This window comes from Strongylocentrotus purpuratus, unplaced genomic scaffold, assembly GCF_000002235.5.
Source record: "Strongylocentrotus purpuratus isolate Spur 01 unplaced genomic scaffold, Spur_5.0 spur5_scaffold_18, whole genome shotgun sequence".
Lineage (NCBI taxonomy): Eukaryota > Metazoa > Echinodermata > Echinoidea > Camarodonta > Strongylocentrotidae > Strongylocentrotus > Strongylocentrotus purpuratus.
In genome coordinates, this window is record NW_022145603.1 from 28,338,849 (window position 1) to 28,355,267 (window position 16,419).

Genomic DNA, 16,419 nt, shown 5'->3' on the forward strand with positions numbered 1-16,419 from the left:
CGAAACACCTAATATGCAAATTTTTGTCGTTATAGCCTAATTAATTATGCAAAATGCTAATTTCATGCATTTTACAGAAAACTCTACATATTTGTCAGTAGACTTGTGAAGAATCTTGAAAATGTATTGAATAAATGTTTCCTTCATCTCAAATTCATGAGGTTTCATTATTTTTTATGATATGTGAAAATGCATAGGTTAATTTGCATAAATTATGAATATGCAAATTACGCATTCATGAATATCTAATCTGGAAATATACAGGGAACTAGAATCATTACAGAAATTGTCAGACTCCACTTTTGTAATGTTGAAACTCATTATTCATATGAAACTTCTTTTCTAACACAAAATAGTTATTTGATGTAATTAATAATGATAATTTATGCAAATTTGATGCGATTTTCAATTTTTTATTTTCTTATGTATTTCATTGTTTTTTATTTGTTATTATAACTATTGTTTTATTTCTAATGTATTCTTTTGTTCTGAAATACATCAAGTTACTTTGAGAAACATATAAAAGCAATTTGATATCAATTCATATCTTCACATTTCTGCTTGTACATGAATATATGCAATTATAGCACTTTTTTGATGACATGCGCATACTAATTGTTATGTAACACCTTACACGTATATCCGATTTCGACGAAAATGGTATCAAAATGTGCGTAAGACTTGAGGGAAAAAAGTCATGAAACGACAATTCGAAATTCCGAGCGGTTGCGGCGCGATCTCCGAAAATGTCGAGGGGGGGGGGGGGCCTCCCAGGCCCCCCCCCCCAGTACAGTAAGGGTTAAGGGTCAGAAAGTTGTACCTGGAAGTTGTAGTGGCATAACCAAAGTTGTGATATTTCGTTTATTGCTTAAGCCCCCATCACGTCAAACTATATAGTTCTCACTACGTTCTGAAACCGTCCTAGAAAATCGTAAAACGGTTTGTGGTTGGGGAAGAACGTGTAAAAAAGGTCTATAGTACGATTCTGGTTCGTTCATTCACAGTCCTCAGTGTTTCCATCTCATCAGTCAGTAGTTCATATCAAGTTCAGATCTAGCCTATAATCTAGGCGGAGTGCCGAGCTTTTTTCTTTGCTGCTAGACTAACCTTAAGCAGAACGTCTGATACGGCGAGACTACGAACCGAAGCGGCTCACCGCCTATAATCACTGGTCTAGCTTTAGTCGTTTTTTTTTATTTTTTATTATCGACCATGAATCCGTGGCAGTTTTTCGTACGAAAAAACCTCATGAATACGAAATGAACTCAACCAATCAGAAACACGTATGGAGAAGAGTCTATGCATATGCATATTATAAATCACGTGACATTACGTCATTTTCTTCATCCAAGATGGCGGGTAGTTCATGCGACGACGATCTTCTGCGAGAAAGTTTATCATATGCGGCCAACAAACTAGGCATTCCTAATGGAAAATTCAGAGAACTGCAGGAATCCGCTATTCGTAGCGTTATTGAAGCCGGCTGGGATATTTTTGTTGCATTACCTACTGGTTTTGGAAAGAGTGCAATATACCAAGCAATCCCCTTGTGCTGTGATTTTCTGCGCGACCACGGATTCTATGATCTTTTTTCGTTGCGGTTTCTTATATCTGATTGGTCGAACGTAACATAGGTGTACCTTATTTGGTAGGGCTGTTGAATGATTCATAGATCCGCCATTTTGAAGATATATGAATATTGATTAGCTAGACCAGTGATTATAGGCGGTGAGCCGCTTCGCGACTCACGGTTCGTAGTCTCGCCGTATCAGACGTTCTGCTTAGGGTTAGTCTAGCAGCAAAGAAAAAAGGTCGGCACTCCGCCTAGATTATAGGCTAGTTCAGATCGGGTAAATTTGCCATTTCCAGGCAGTCCAAACCAGTCTTGGAACAGCCCCCCCCCCCCCCAACAAAAATGTCCTCCGGTTCACATTTTCTACTTCTTCTTGAAAGCCCATGGCTGGATTACATCCAAAGTTCTGGCTTAACATTGTAAGAATCATTTTAATGTGGGTATATGCCCCCCCAGGGGGCCTGGGGCAGCCTTCGAAATCCACCATCCAGACAGCAATGCTAGCACGGAACAATTAACCACTACTAGTGCAACTACTAACTAGTTACTCCTACTATTACTACTACTATAACTTATTCTCATACTACTACTACTACTACTACTACTATAGTTTTATTTTCCAGTCATTGCTTATGAGAAACAAAACATACCAGGTAGTTTTAGAAATAAAACAATGTGTGCTATTCAGAGTGACTATACTCTTTTTCTTGTTATTTATATAGTTGCACTCTTCAGCTGACAATTTTCCATAAATGTGTTACTTTATAAGTGTGGACTTTACCAATGCTATGTTTAATTAATTAATATAACCCCCCCCCCCCCCCCTTCCATTATTCTTCCAGATCGTGGCTTGTTCCTGTGACTGAGTCAATTGATTCGCCAAGATGCCTGTATCACTAAGTGAATGGAGGGTCCGAATCGGAACATTCGTTCATTGGATTAGGGAGTATGAGGTTAAAGAGAGGAGAGAAAGATTGCTTAAAGAAAGAATTCGAAGACTGAAGGTTCTTTGCAAGAGACTTGAAGCGGAAATAGGTGATTCTGGAGAGGATACCGAAGATGAAAAAAGCAGACAGGATGACCTTAATCCCAAGGGATGTCCTCATAAAACTTTGAACATTCGGTCGTCAGGAAACACATCAGATATCAAGGATTTACTAACGTCATGTGATCAGTGTATACAAGATTTATTAACAGCAAGTGATTCTCATATCAAGGAGATACTCACCCCTTCTGATACATGTATGAAACAATTGCTGACACCAAGGAGAGAAAGATTGCAACGGATTCGGAGACTGAAGGTTCTTTGCGAGAGACTTGAAGCGAAAATGGGTGATTTTGGAGAGGAGTCCGAAGATGACGAAAGCAGACAAGATGGCATTGATCCCAAGGGATGTCCTCATATAACTTCCAACATTCGGTCATCAGGAAACTCATCAGATTTGAAGGATTTACTAGCTTCATGTGATCAGTGCCTACAAGATTTATTAACTGCAAGTGATTCTCATATCAAGGAGATACTCACTCCTTCTGGTTGTAGCATCAAAGAACTCATTACTTCAAATGACTGTAGCATCAAAATTCCAAACACGTTGAATGATTCAACTATCAAAGACAAAATCACACCAAACGATTCTGGTATCAAAGAGCTAGTTTCAACATATGATTCTAGAATTAAAAATCTGGTCCAGGTAAATGATGATTCTAGCATACAAGATCTAGTCGAGGCAAATGATGATTCTAGAATCCAAGATCTACTCACGGCGAGTTATACTAGTACATGTATCAGGGATCCAATTACACCAACATATTGTAGTACAAAATATGTAATCGTATCCAAGAATGCTGGCACTAAACCTCTTGATACCCCATATGATTCTGCCACCAAAGAGCTAACTTCGTTAAATGCTTCCATTATCAAAGACCTCATTACACCAAATGATTCTAGCATCATAGCTCTAATTAATTCAGAATATTCTTATGTCAAGGATATAATCACATCAAATGATTCTTCAAAAATCGATAGTCTATTAAGTCAAAATGAGACCAACATTAATCGGCTAATAAAGCCGGACAATGACTACATTGAAAAGCAGCTTGCACAAGCTTATGACTATGTCAAAACAGTACGTACTTCAGATGATGAAAGCATAGAGCAAGATACCCAAGTTGGTGATTCAGAAGAACAGTATAATATGTCTGATTTGTCCATTGCACCGCGTCATAGTCTGTCGGACACTTCCTTGAGGGAGCTACTCACATCCTCCTATCCGTCCACGAAAGACATTCGGACTCCAACTGATGATTTGAATGCTGATCTCATCATTACGACTTCTTACACCAACGACCATGAAACCCAAGCAGATGGCTTTATGAGAGAGCTATCATCACTTGGTTCAGGAACAACAGTATACCAACCATTCGCACCATCATGTGATGATTTCCTGGTGAAGCTCCTAAAACCAACGGTGTCTATAAGCATAGATCTACCTTCAATTGACCTTTGTTGGCATGAACATGACAGACAAAATGAGCCATTTTGTAAAGAGGGTGGCAAAATACCTCGTTTTGTGGGCAAAGAGCAATATCCTCAACCTGATACTTTCACCAAGAAAGCAACTGATGATGAACTCCTTAAGGAGCATCAGACATCATCGGGAAGCTGCAAGAAGCCACAGGCCGAATCCAGTATTCTCATGGCAGTCAAACGCAGTCCGGTAGTTCCATTCGTCTCAAGGAAATACTGCATAACCGAAATATATGAAGAGGTGGGTAAACGTACTACAGTGTATTTCAATCATCCCTTTATATCCTTTTATATGTTTACTGGATCCAGATGGTCCCTATATTAAAGCCTACGTGGCAATGATCAGTAGTTAGTGGGTTAAGTAAATGTAAAATTACAAATAATGTAAAGGGACAAAATATAAGCAAGAAAGAGAGGAGCAGCATGTTGATGCCATCAACAAAACCAATCATCGTAAAAGAGCACCTAGATCAAAGATTGTGTACCTTAGGTTTGACTGTTTCGACCCTTGCAAAACAAGAATTTTCAAAGGCTCAATTAGTTCCAACTTTTAGTTACATTGTTGTTCTGCAAATTGGCAAGAAAAATGTTATTCTTTCATTGCTCCTTTGTACTGATATAAATCAATGTCTCTCAAAACAATATACATTTCAAAGACCTTTGTCTGGAAGTTGGGAACTGTCCACGTTGTATAGAAAAATTATAGTGTTGAACCTCTTAAGTATTTAAATAATTATTTTCCTTAACAAAATAAAATGTTATCAAATGCAACATGGTCGTGCAATAAACATGAACACAATACATGTGTTCATATTTTTTTGCTGTTTTTATACATGTATCTGGTATATATTATTTAGGTTCTGGGTCAAAGGATATTGAATCAAACCACAAAATGTGGAATGACTGTCTCGTAAGGGTTAAAGACCATTGTCCTAATTTATTACTGATGAATGAAAAGGAAGATTTGTACACAAACAAATAAATATATTCTCATGATTAGGCAAACAACAATAACAAGCATTTTCTTAATAGATAATGTACTGGTGAAGTGAAATATGCTCAATCATTAATTATTTCAGTGTCTTTTCTCTCTTTTTGTTATAGAAACAGATGGGAGAATCCGCATCATCTTGTCATGGACCATCCTTGAAGTCAAAGACAGATTTGATATCTGGACAAATTCCTCCTCTCTCCGAACTACTTCTCTTGAAATCTGGTGATGTAGAGCTCAACCCAGGCCCTCGTGAAGCGTAAGTCTCTTATATTTCTTCAGCTAAAATGAAATATTAATGTTTACTTCCAAAAGATGCTACAAACACTTTCGTCAAAATTGAGTATTTTTGCATTATGATTGTACATACTATTCTTTTGAGAAGATCTCATACACAACAATAAAAAATTAAAACAAAGTTAAATTTTAATATAAAAATATAAAAGTATTATAAGCAAACTGTCACCCCGTTCAGACACGATTGATTTATTTAATAAGAACTCCTTTATAAAGCACCGAAGTGTGATGTCATGTACTGGCCAAATTGTCAGGGTTGCTGGTTCCAAACAATTTTGTGCTAAAACAAAGGTTTGGTGATCACACCAGCCCCAAACATTGAATTTGCCCTGTTCTAGCCCGTGACTTGAATGATTTTTGGACGAAGAGCGAAAATGACGTTAGCACTTTGGTTATTTAATTTGATTAAAGGTTCAGTTGATTAATTTTCTTCTGGTACACAATACCATCATAGGCATATTAATCTTATTTTGCTCAGTAGGAAGTTTGACCTATCCTTTCTTTTTCATCAATTTTTCTGTTAGGGCTGGGTGGAGCTTGGAGTTAGAGAGAGAGTTGCTGTCATTGGTAAAAGACGTTTCTCCGGAACACTACTACGACTTGTGCAATGCTCTAGATGTCTCCTACGCACAAAGTAAAGTGATTTTAACAAAAAACCTCTTAGATGTGTCCAATTCACTGTTTGAAGTCATCTGCAGCTGGGGAGTCAACCAGAGGAATGGCACTAATTACAAGAGACTTCTAGCTGAAAAACTCAAGAGTGTACATTTAGATGCATTGGGAACAAAACTAGTAGAAGGTGAGTGCACTGTGCAGTATATTTCTGTACTTTCACGCTACTGTCTGTCTGTCCTGTATATGTGTAGACCAAGTGACGTGGGGGGGGGGGCACTCCAGGTCAATATGGGGGAGGGGTAATGACGGGTATTCCCCTTCATTCCAAACCCTTCTTAACGTACGTACATGCTACGATTTTGGTTTTGAAATAACATTAATTTTCACTATATTATAGCGTATTTTAGTAACACCCTTTTTCACTGAATTTATATATATATCGTAGATATTTGAAAAGAAGTAAATTATTTGGCCACGTTTTCTGTCAAATACACGTTAGAGGATAATTAACATTGATTACATTACATTTAATATGTCTCCACCTTCATTTAGCTATTATGCCTTTTGGGAGATACTAGAACTCCTTCTTATCTTATCATTGAGGATTTGTTCGAGGCCCGTCATGTTTTTAGTATTGCCCAACAGAAGTTTACAGGTACTCCCTCGTCGTCGTAATTAAAACTTCTGAGCTGTTAATAGTTATTTATAATTTGATCGAATTTCCTGTCAATAATGATCAACATGACAATGTTGACTTACATATTTATTTTAAAGAGCATTCTTTAAAATGATTTCGATTCAATTATACCTTTATTGATTAATGTATCATGCATGGGGATCTTTCCTTCCTCATCATAATGTTACAATCTTCTTCTTTTATCCTGTTCTGTACTATACCACTTCTGTTTTTCTCTCCTTTTCTCCTTTTCTCCTGTTCACCTCTTCCCTTTCTCTTTCTCTCCTCTTTCTCCTTGTTATCCCATACCGTATATTGTTACATTGTAATCGCAATGACGAATATTGTGTATTATTATTGTTAATGTACTTAACAATTGTATATAGTGTTGATTATAACCTGCCGCCTAACCCTCTTGGTTGACAGGCCTGGTTTTTGTGTATGCATGATCTCTTATAAAGAGTTGATTTATCATTTAAAGAACATTCAATTTAGATACAGTTGTCTCATTTTAACTTATAGGTGGATACTCGACACAAGACACCCCAACTCAGTGTGAGTATAAATGATCAAGTCCCGCAAATAATCACAGTGTGAAATGCTGTTATCATTTTGAAGCAGTATGGAACTGAGAAATCTAATGATATATTATACTTCCATAAATATTTAGACGTCAAATTGTGTAACTGTCAAAATGTAAGTGTCTTTGTCAAAATGCCTCGAACAGAATCGCGATCATGCAGTGATTTCAAACTTGTCATGCCTTCGGAGCAACTTTTTCCAGGTCGCGCGCTATATAGGGTTTGTAGGCAATAAAAAAAAAAATCTAAGTCACATCTCTCATCCAAGGATATCTCAGAAGATATTTTTGTTTATTATTTTCGTGCGTCTGGCACATATAGCAGATTCACAGTATCGCACTGTATTCCAACTGACAATTTAGTCTATAAAAAATAGAAAAATACTTACGATATACTATTTTTTTTTAAATGAAGATAAAATGAAAGGTATCACCATCCAACTATTGTAATGCGCAATGTCTATAAATCTGGGATAACTTGATGCATACAGTTACCTTATGTCGTTCTGTATTATTAGGTGGTCTGTCGATGACAGATCACCTATTGATTTCGTTAGAATTTTCTTTCTTTATTCTTTATTTATTAGGTGGTCTGTCAACGACAGATCACCTATTGATTTCGCTAGAATTTTCTTTCTTTCTTTCTTTCTTTCTTTCTTTATTTTTATTTCTTCCGTACACTTTTTTGTGCACACGTTTACTCGAAATCGACATAGTCAATTTCCTTCAAATTTTTGTCAGTCATCAAGCCCTATGATTTCAAGTCTAATTTACTTTTTCAAGGTCATTAGGTCATCGTGACGTCATCCAGGCGCCATTTTGTAAACATCAGGTCATTATCATATCTCGATAACGAGTCATCAAAAATCAACCATATTTGGTATACATCAACTTCAGGTCAAAGGTCAACTAAAAATGTTAACAAATTCCGCGCGCGCACCTCGACGCGCACGTACGCGCGCATTAAAATTTTAAAATGCTCAAATTCGTTCCAAATTAATTTTGCATACGTTTCAGGCCATTTTAAGCATTTTGCAAAAAACGCGCGCACGCACATGCGCGCGCGTTTTCACGCGTAATTGCATCTTCCAACATAGAATCGCCAAATTTTTTCTGTCATCATATTTGGCACATTTTTTCAAGCATTTTGATACCTTGTTCAACTTTTTCTGCCCATTAATAACGGAATGAGCGTCCGTTTAAGATAATTACCGTGCGCGCGAGCTTTTGTAATACATAGCATACATGGGCAAAAAACATGCCTGTACAAAATCCATTGTAGCGCTTTAGGATGCAAGGTGACCCCAAGTTTTTTTTCATATTTTGATAGAGTATGAATCGGAGATATGATTTCATGTTTCATTTGACCCTCAATTAACTCATGACGTCATCATAATGGCCTCCGAACTCAAAATTTCAATTTTCATATTATGACGTCAGCAGATTTTTGGAAAATTGATTGTATCTCTGCAAATATTGATCAATTTTCTTTCAAATTTTGATATGTTCTACCTTAGAATATTCTCTACAAATGCAGTTACCACGATATTTCATTTTGACAAAGGCATCATGGCGTATTTTTGCGATTAAAGGAGGCATGTCAATCTTTTACATTTTGCGTGTATTCTCTACGGGACATGACTTTTTCTCAAAACTGGATTCTACATTCTTGTCTTTCGCGAGCAATATCTCCGTCGTTTTATCTTTGTTTACGCTGAGCTTTGAGTATGTTGTAGCTGAGACAATGAGCTATCAATGGTATGCCCTTTATCTTTCGATCAGATGCCGGGATCATGCTCATATTTCACGAACAAAGTGGGATTTGAGAACTATTTTCCGTTTACGTGTAATCTCCATGGGAAATGTTTTGGTATATCGGTAACGCACTTGACTTCCGACCTCGAGGTCCCTGGTTCGAGTCCGGGCGTCTCCAACAATTTTTTTTCTTGAATTTTGTTTTACTTTTTGACTTGTCAATGATCATGAAAATTGAAGACAGACCACCTAATTCGTCCCCATGACGAATTAAATTTCTAGTTTATTAGGTGGTCTGTTGAAAACAGATCACCTATTGTTTTCGTCAGAATTTTCTTTATTATTATTATTTATTTATTTATTCTTTATTTTTATTTATTTCCTACACTTTTTTGTTCATAGGATAACTCAAGATTGGTTGTGTTAATTTGTTTCAATTTTGACACAGTGATAGGTCATTGTCATGAGACGTGACAGGAACATTTTCAAGGTCATCAAGTCATCGTGACGTCATCCAGGCGCCATTTTGTGGAATCACATTATCAATCATATCTTCATGATGCATTATCAAAGGTCATTCATATTAATATCATATATACTGCAGGTCAAGGGTCAACAAGTCATGTCATCAAAGGTCATATAAAGGTCATGACGCGCACGTACGCGCGCGTCAAAATTTTAAAATGCTCAAAATCACTTAACTATTAAACGAGAGTACGAATTAGGTCATTTTAAGCATTTCGAAATTTTCCGTCCGTACGTGTCCCCGCGCGCGGAAAAAAGGTCAAATTCAATTTTTTTACATGATTTCGATTCCTCTTACCGTAAATGACAATTTACAATAATTTCAGTTACTCTTAACCTGTCATAAGGCCGTGAGCGCGCGTCAAAGTTCAAAATCCGCGCGTGCTGCTATGGGCAATATAATGCAAATTTGATCAAAAACATGCCATTTTAAAAATCAAAATAGCTCTTCAGATAGTCAATTGACCCCCAACTTTAATATCATGGTTGGAAAAAGCATGAGTTGGAGATATGATTTCATGTCTCATTTGACCCTCAATTAACTCATGACGTCATCATAATGGCCTCCGAACTCAGAATTTCAATTTGCATATTATGACGTCAGCAGATTTTTGGAAAATTGATTCAAATTTTGATATGTTCTACCTGAGAATATTTTCTACAAATTCAGTCATGACGACATTTCATTTTGACAAAAGTATCATGGCGTATTTTTGCGATTAAAGGAGGCATGTCAATTTTTCACATTTTTGCGTGTATTCTCTATGGGACATGACTTTTTCTCAAAACTGGATTTTACATTCTCGTCTTTCGCGAGCAATATCTCTGTCGTTTTAACTTTGTTTACGCTGAACTTTGAGTATGTTGTAGCTGAGACAATAAGCTATCACGAGTGTGTCCTTTATTTTTCGATCAGATGCCGGGATGATGCTCATATTTCACTTACAAAGTGGGATTTGAGAATTCCATTTTCCGTTTATTTGTAATCTCTATGGGAAATGTTTTGGTATATCGGTAACGCACTTGACTTCCGACCTCGAAGTCCCTGGTTCGAGTCCGGGCGTCTCCAACAATTTTTTTTCTTCCCTTTTTTTTTCTTTTTGACCTTTCACTGTACCATCTCCTTTGAATATTAAAACACGTACAATCGCAAATAATGTAATAAACAACCATGTTTACTTTATTATTACCCTATTATCACTAGATCCATTACTTTTTGCGTGTAATCCTTATGGGAGATGACTTTTTCTCAAACCTGGATTCTACATTCTTGTCTTTTGCGAGCAATATCGCCGTTATTTCGGCTTGATTTTTGTTGATTTTTGAGTATGTTGTAGCTGAGACTATATACTATCTAAATGTTCTCTCATTTTTTTCAGTCTAATGTCATCGTGGTCTGTTGATGATAATCATCAACATCATCATGATCATCGTCATCATCATAGTCGTCATCACCATTACTATCAAGATCATCATCATCATGATCATCATGATGATCATCATTGTTTACATGTCTATATAACTTCTCCCTTTCTCAATATAGTAAATATTATAATCTATCATAAGACTTGAAGACAGACCACCTAATTCGTCCCCATGACGAATTAAATTTCTAGTTTATTTTTATTTCTTCCACACACTTTTTTGTGCACAAGTTTACTCGACATCGACAAGGTCAATTTCCTTCGAAATTTCTGTCAGTCATCAGGCCCTATAATATCAAGTTCCTAAAACCTTTTTCAAGTTCATGGGGTCATCGTGACGTCATCCAGGCGCCATTTTGTAAAAATCAGGTCATTATCATATCTCAATAACGAGTAATCAAAAATAAACCATATTCGATATACATCAACTTCAGGTCAAAGGTCAACTAAAAATGTTAACAAATTCCGCGCGCGCACCTCGACGCGCACGTACGCGCGCATCAAAATTTTATAATGCTCCGATTCGTTTAAAATTAATTTTGCATACGTTTCAGGCCATTTTAAGCATTTTTAAAATTTGCGCGCGCGTAATTATGCGCGCGCGTTTCCGCGCCTATCCGCGCGTCCTGGCATTTTGCAACATAGAATCGCTGATTTTTTTCTGTTATCATATTCATTACATTTTTCCAAGCATTTTGATACCTTGTTTACCTTTTTCCGACCTGTAATAACGCAATTAGCGGCTGTCAAAGTTGAACGCACGCGCCGACCTGCGCTATCTGTATCCACAATACATGGGCAAAAACATGCCTATACAAAATTCATTTTAACTCATCACAATGGATAGATACCCCCCCCCCCCCCCAATTTCTTTCATATTTAAATAGATTATGAGTTGGAGATATGATTTCATGTCTCATTTGACCCTCAATTAACTCATGACGTCATCATAATGGCCTCCGAACTCAAAATTTCAATTTGCCTATTATGACGTCAGCAGATTTTTAGAAAATTGATTGTATCTCTGTAAATATTGTCCAATTTTCTTTCAAATTTTGATATGTTCTACCTGAATATATTCTCTACAAATGCAGTTGTCACGATATTTCATTTTGACAATGGTATCATGGCGTATTTCTGCGATTAAAGGAGGCATGTCAATTTTTCACATTTTGCGTGTATTCTCTATGGGATATGACTTTTTCTCAAAACTGGATTCTACATTCTCGTCTTTCGCGAGCAATATCTCCGTCGTTTTATCTTTGTTTACGCTGAGCTTTGAGTATGTTGTAGCTGAGACAATAAGCTATCACAAGTGTGCCCTTTATTTTTCGATCAGATGCCGGGATCATGCTCATATTTCAATTACAAAGTGGGATTTGAGAATTCCATTTTCCGTTTGCGCGCACGTTTGTGTTCGTAATGGTCGTTCGCAACCTAGAATCTCCTTTTTTTGTCTATCATAGTATTGCCCATTTTATTCCGAACAATTTGATACCTTGTTTATCTCTTCATGACCATTAATAGCGAAATGAGCGTCCGTTCAAGGTAAATTCCGTTCGAACACTCAATTAACTCATGACGTATTTATGATGGCCTCCGTTCAAGGTAAATGTCCGTGCGTGCGAGCTCTTGTAATACATAGCATATATGAGCAAAAACATGCCTATACAAAATCCATTGTAGCTCTTTAGGATGCAAGATGACCCCAATTTGTTTCTTCATATCTTGATAAAGTATGAGTCGGAAATATGATTTCATGTCTCATTTGACCCTCAATTAACTCATGACGTCATCATAATGGCCTCCGAATTCAAAATTTCAATTTGCATATTATGACGTTATCATATTTTTGGAAAATTGATTGTATCTCTGTAAATATTGATCGATTTTCATCCAAATTTTGATATGTTTTAGCTGAGACAATGCTCTACAGATGCAGCATCCACGAATTTTCATTTTGATGAAAACATCATGGCTTTTTTTTTGCGAATAAAGGAGGCATGTCAATTTTTTACATTTTGCGTGTATTTTCTATGGGACATGACTTTTTCTGAAAACTGGATTCTACATTTCCGTCTTTCACGAGCAATATCTCCGTCGTCTTAGCTTCGTTTTCGCTGAGCATCGAGTATGTTGTAGCTGAGACAATAAGCTATCACAAATGTGACATTTATTTCTCGATTAGATGCCGGGATCATGCTCATATTTCAGACCACCTTAATCGTCCTCGTGACGATTTAAATTCTAGTTATATTTTAGTTTGTAATGTCTTGCATGTTTACGTCTTGCATTTTGTTATCTTGAGAATTGTAATGTTTTGTATTTTCCACATTTGTAATTTATGTTATGGTTCCACCCACTTCCCTCAAGCCATCGGCTTTATCGGGTTCTAATGATCCAGTACACTCCTCAAAGTATATAATATATACATATGGGCATATATTGTATGTGGTTTCTTTTGTATGACAAATAATAAATTGAATTAAATGAGCTAGCTGGGTGACTACCATCCGGCGCCCGCTGCCGGGACCAGATCGGCCGCATACAATAGACTGGAAGCGATTAAGTCACCAAGCTATCCCAGATTGCATTTAAAGTGGGGGTATGAAAGTAACATCCGGACACTTTTGGGGGTATTGTCGATAGCGAAAATTCGTACATGGGGTGTAACAAATGGCGTAATAGACGTCATAATAATAAAAAACATTACACCAAAATATCGTATATATATATTGATTAAAATAATGAGTGGAAAAAGTATTTTTAAGGATCTTATATATATAAATAAATATATATATACAGTATGTATGTAATCATGTAAACATATAAACATACAAGTGAGGCAGTTGTGTGTCAGTATGTGCTGCAACCCTGTAGATATTTGATTTGTCCGTATATTCACCTCCCAAAGATGTGAGTTGCCTAGACGCGTTAGGCATCTGTTGAAATAGATATTTCGTTGAATTTACATAAATTCTTTGTTAATCTCCGTACAGATCCAACACTGGATACTTCCCAACCAAACATGACTGAGGCACAGGTTCTTCAGTGTGGTGAAGAATTGAAGACATTCTATCGCGAAAAAATGTGCAAAATCAAACCAGACCCGCTTGATTTCAATATCATCGTTGAATTCCAGCAAATTTACACGAACTTAACGCTGCTCAGGAAAGAAATGGGAACAAAGAGAACCGAAATGCCACTGGATTACACTGATCTTCTTACTACACAGATTAATGGGGCACCTCCCAAACGTCTTCTGGTTGAAGGTGAAGGTGGCGTTGGTAAAACTACCTTCTGTTCGAAGATTGCATGGGATTGGGTTAATGGATCTCCAGAGTTTCAGTGCTTCAGTTGGGTTCTGGTTATACCCCTGCGCAACGTTGTCAAGGGTCAGACAATTGGTGATATTATGAAAAACTATCTCTCTGACAATAATGTTGTAAACCCTAAACAGATCAATAATTACATATTGTCTCAACCTACAAAGGTTCTGATTGTACTTGATGGACTCGATGAGTATGATGGGGACCTCTCTGCCAAAGAAAGGTCGGATATTTCTCAGATTCTACGATTCGAGAAATTCAAGCAATGCACAGTTCTGGTGACAACAAGACCGTGGAGGGCGAATAAAATCAAATCCAACAAAGGATTGAGTAGGTCGTATGCTTTCATTGCAATAAAAGGATTTAGTGCTAAAAATGTCTCGACGTACATTAGCAAGTACTTTGTTAAAGATAAAACCGCGGGATCAGAACTTGGTCGGTTTATTGAAGTGAATGACGTAATCAAGGAGAACATGGCTCCTTTCCCAATTTACGTAGCAATGCTATGCATATTATGGGAAAATTGTGACAGTGAGAAACGAGAAAAATACGCAGACTGAAGACATTTTCTCAATTATTTGAAAAAATGATCATATTTCTTGGAGACCATTATGTGTCAAAGGATGCAAAAGTATTAAATAAAGCCCTCCTGGACAAGGAAATGGAAAATACCAAGCTTTGTTTGCAAAAAATAGGATCGATTGCCTTCTCAGGACTCCTGAAAAAGAAATTGGTTTTTAATGAGGAGGACTTCAGCTCGTGTAAGGAAGCCATGAAGATATGTTGCAGAATTGGAGTTCTAAGTCGGGAAAATCGAAATGTATCCTTATGGGAAAGGACTTCGAATGCTTCGCAGCCTATAACCACTAGCGTCCTCTTTCCTCACAAATTATTTCAAGAATATGTTGCGTCCGTTTATCTTGCCTCTCTATATGACACGAATCGCGAAGAGTACAATAGGTCAATGGGCAAAGCAATGAGTGATAACGCACAAGAATTCCGTTACCTCTTGTATTTCACTGCTGCCAAGGGAAAGGAGGTGGGACTTGATATTGTCAAGAAAATACAACAAACTGACTTCCCAGATGTACAACAAAAAAGAATACACAAGGATTTTCTAGCAGATGTCACTTTTGAAGCATATAACAAAGACACGGCAAAAGCAGTAGGACAAAGGGTTTTTGCAGACGAGAGAAAACTGACTATCGATAAAGACATGCCTGCTCACACTATTTCTGGATATGTATTCATCATGGAACAGCATAAAATGGTTTGTTATAGTTTTAATTATATGCCGCACACAAAGATTATAAGCCTCTGATTGGTCAAAATTCCAGGCATGAAATTCACTACCGACTGTAGTTAGGGCATTATACCGAATTTGTTTGACCGGGTATAGTTCTAGTTGTGCGTACAATCAGGGAGGTGAGACATAACTAAAGTCAACATGAATACGCGAAGTAAGAAACGCATGTAAATTTACCACCAAATAAATACATTTTGACATGCCTATTTTGTTTAAATACATCATGTATCCCTTTTTGAGAATTGACACAAGGGATGCGGTTTATAAAAACAAATACTGTTTGATTTTAGTTGGGTTTTATTTTGGTTCATGGGTATATGTCATAAACACTGGATGCATGTAGGCTCGATTGAAAGAAACATGAATAGTATATACATCGACATTATGTAACATTAAATGTACACAACTAGGTTAACATATATTGTGATAGTTCTTCATCAGTTATTGATTGTTGTAAGGGAACCGCTGCTTTCATGATTTAAGACATTGTAGTTCCTTTCCCGCAATTGGTTTTAAAAGGGGGCACCCAGGTATATCTATCCTGGCACACACCTATTTTTGTATTTTGTTGCAAGCGACAGTATTGATTTATTAATGTTCTTCTTTGAAAAGATAATGTAATTCAATATAGAAGCGTTACTTGGTAGACATTTACTGCCTGTTGAACGGCGATGAATAATAACTATATAGCCTGGAGAGAATTACTAAACTGAAGCTGTATATGTATATATATATATATATATATGTATATATATATATATATACACGCACACACACGCACACACACACATACTGTTTGATATACCTAGGCCTGTATAACA

At 36.8% G+C, this 16,419-nt stretch overlaps 1 protein-coding gene across 1 annotated transcript; it reads left to right on the top strand.

The window, feature by feature from the left end:
• Nucleotides 1-3,768: 3,768 nt before the first annotated feature.
• On the top strand, nucleotides 3,769-14,852 carry LOC105441133. The gene is made up of 5 exons (XM_030988903.1): nucleotides 3,769-4,341; nucleotides 5,205-5,350; nucleotides 5,913-6,187; nucleotides 7,202-7,234; nucleotides 13,963-14,852. Exons 1-5 carry the CDS (start codon nucleotides 3,769-3,771, stop codon nucleotides 14,850-14,852), a joined length of 1,917 nt encoding a protein of 638 aa, XP_030844763.1.
• Nucleotides 14,853-16,419: the final 1,567 nt, after the last annotated feature.

What these genes read in the sequence shown, in the direction of transcription:
- LOC105441133 (XM_030988903.1), top strand. Translation starts at nt 3,769, where the DNA reads ATGTCTGATTTGTCCATTGCACCGCGTCATAGTCTGTCGGACACTTCC. An exon ending in TAACCGAAATATATGAAGAG is followed by an intron (nt 4,342 to 5,204) that starts GTGGGTAAACGT and finishes TTTTTGTTATAG; the next exon opens with AAACAGATGGGAGAATCCGC. An exon ending in ACAAGACACCCCAACTCAGT is followed by an intron (nt 7,235 to 13,962) that starts GTGAGTATAAAT and finishes ATCTCCGTACAG; the next exon opens with ATCCAACACTGGATACTTCC.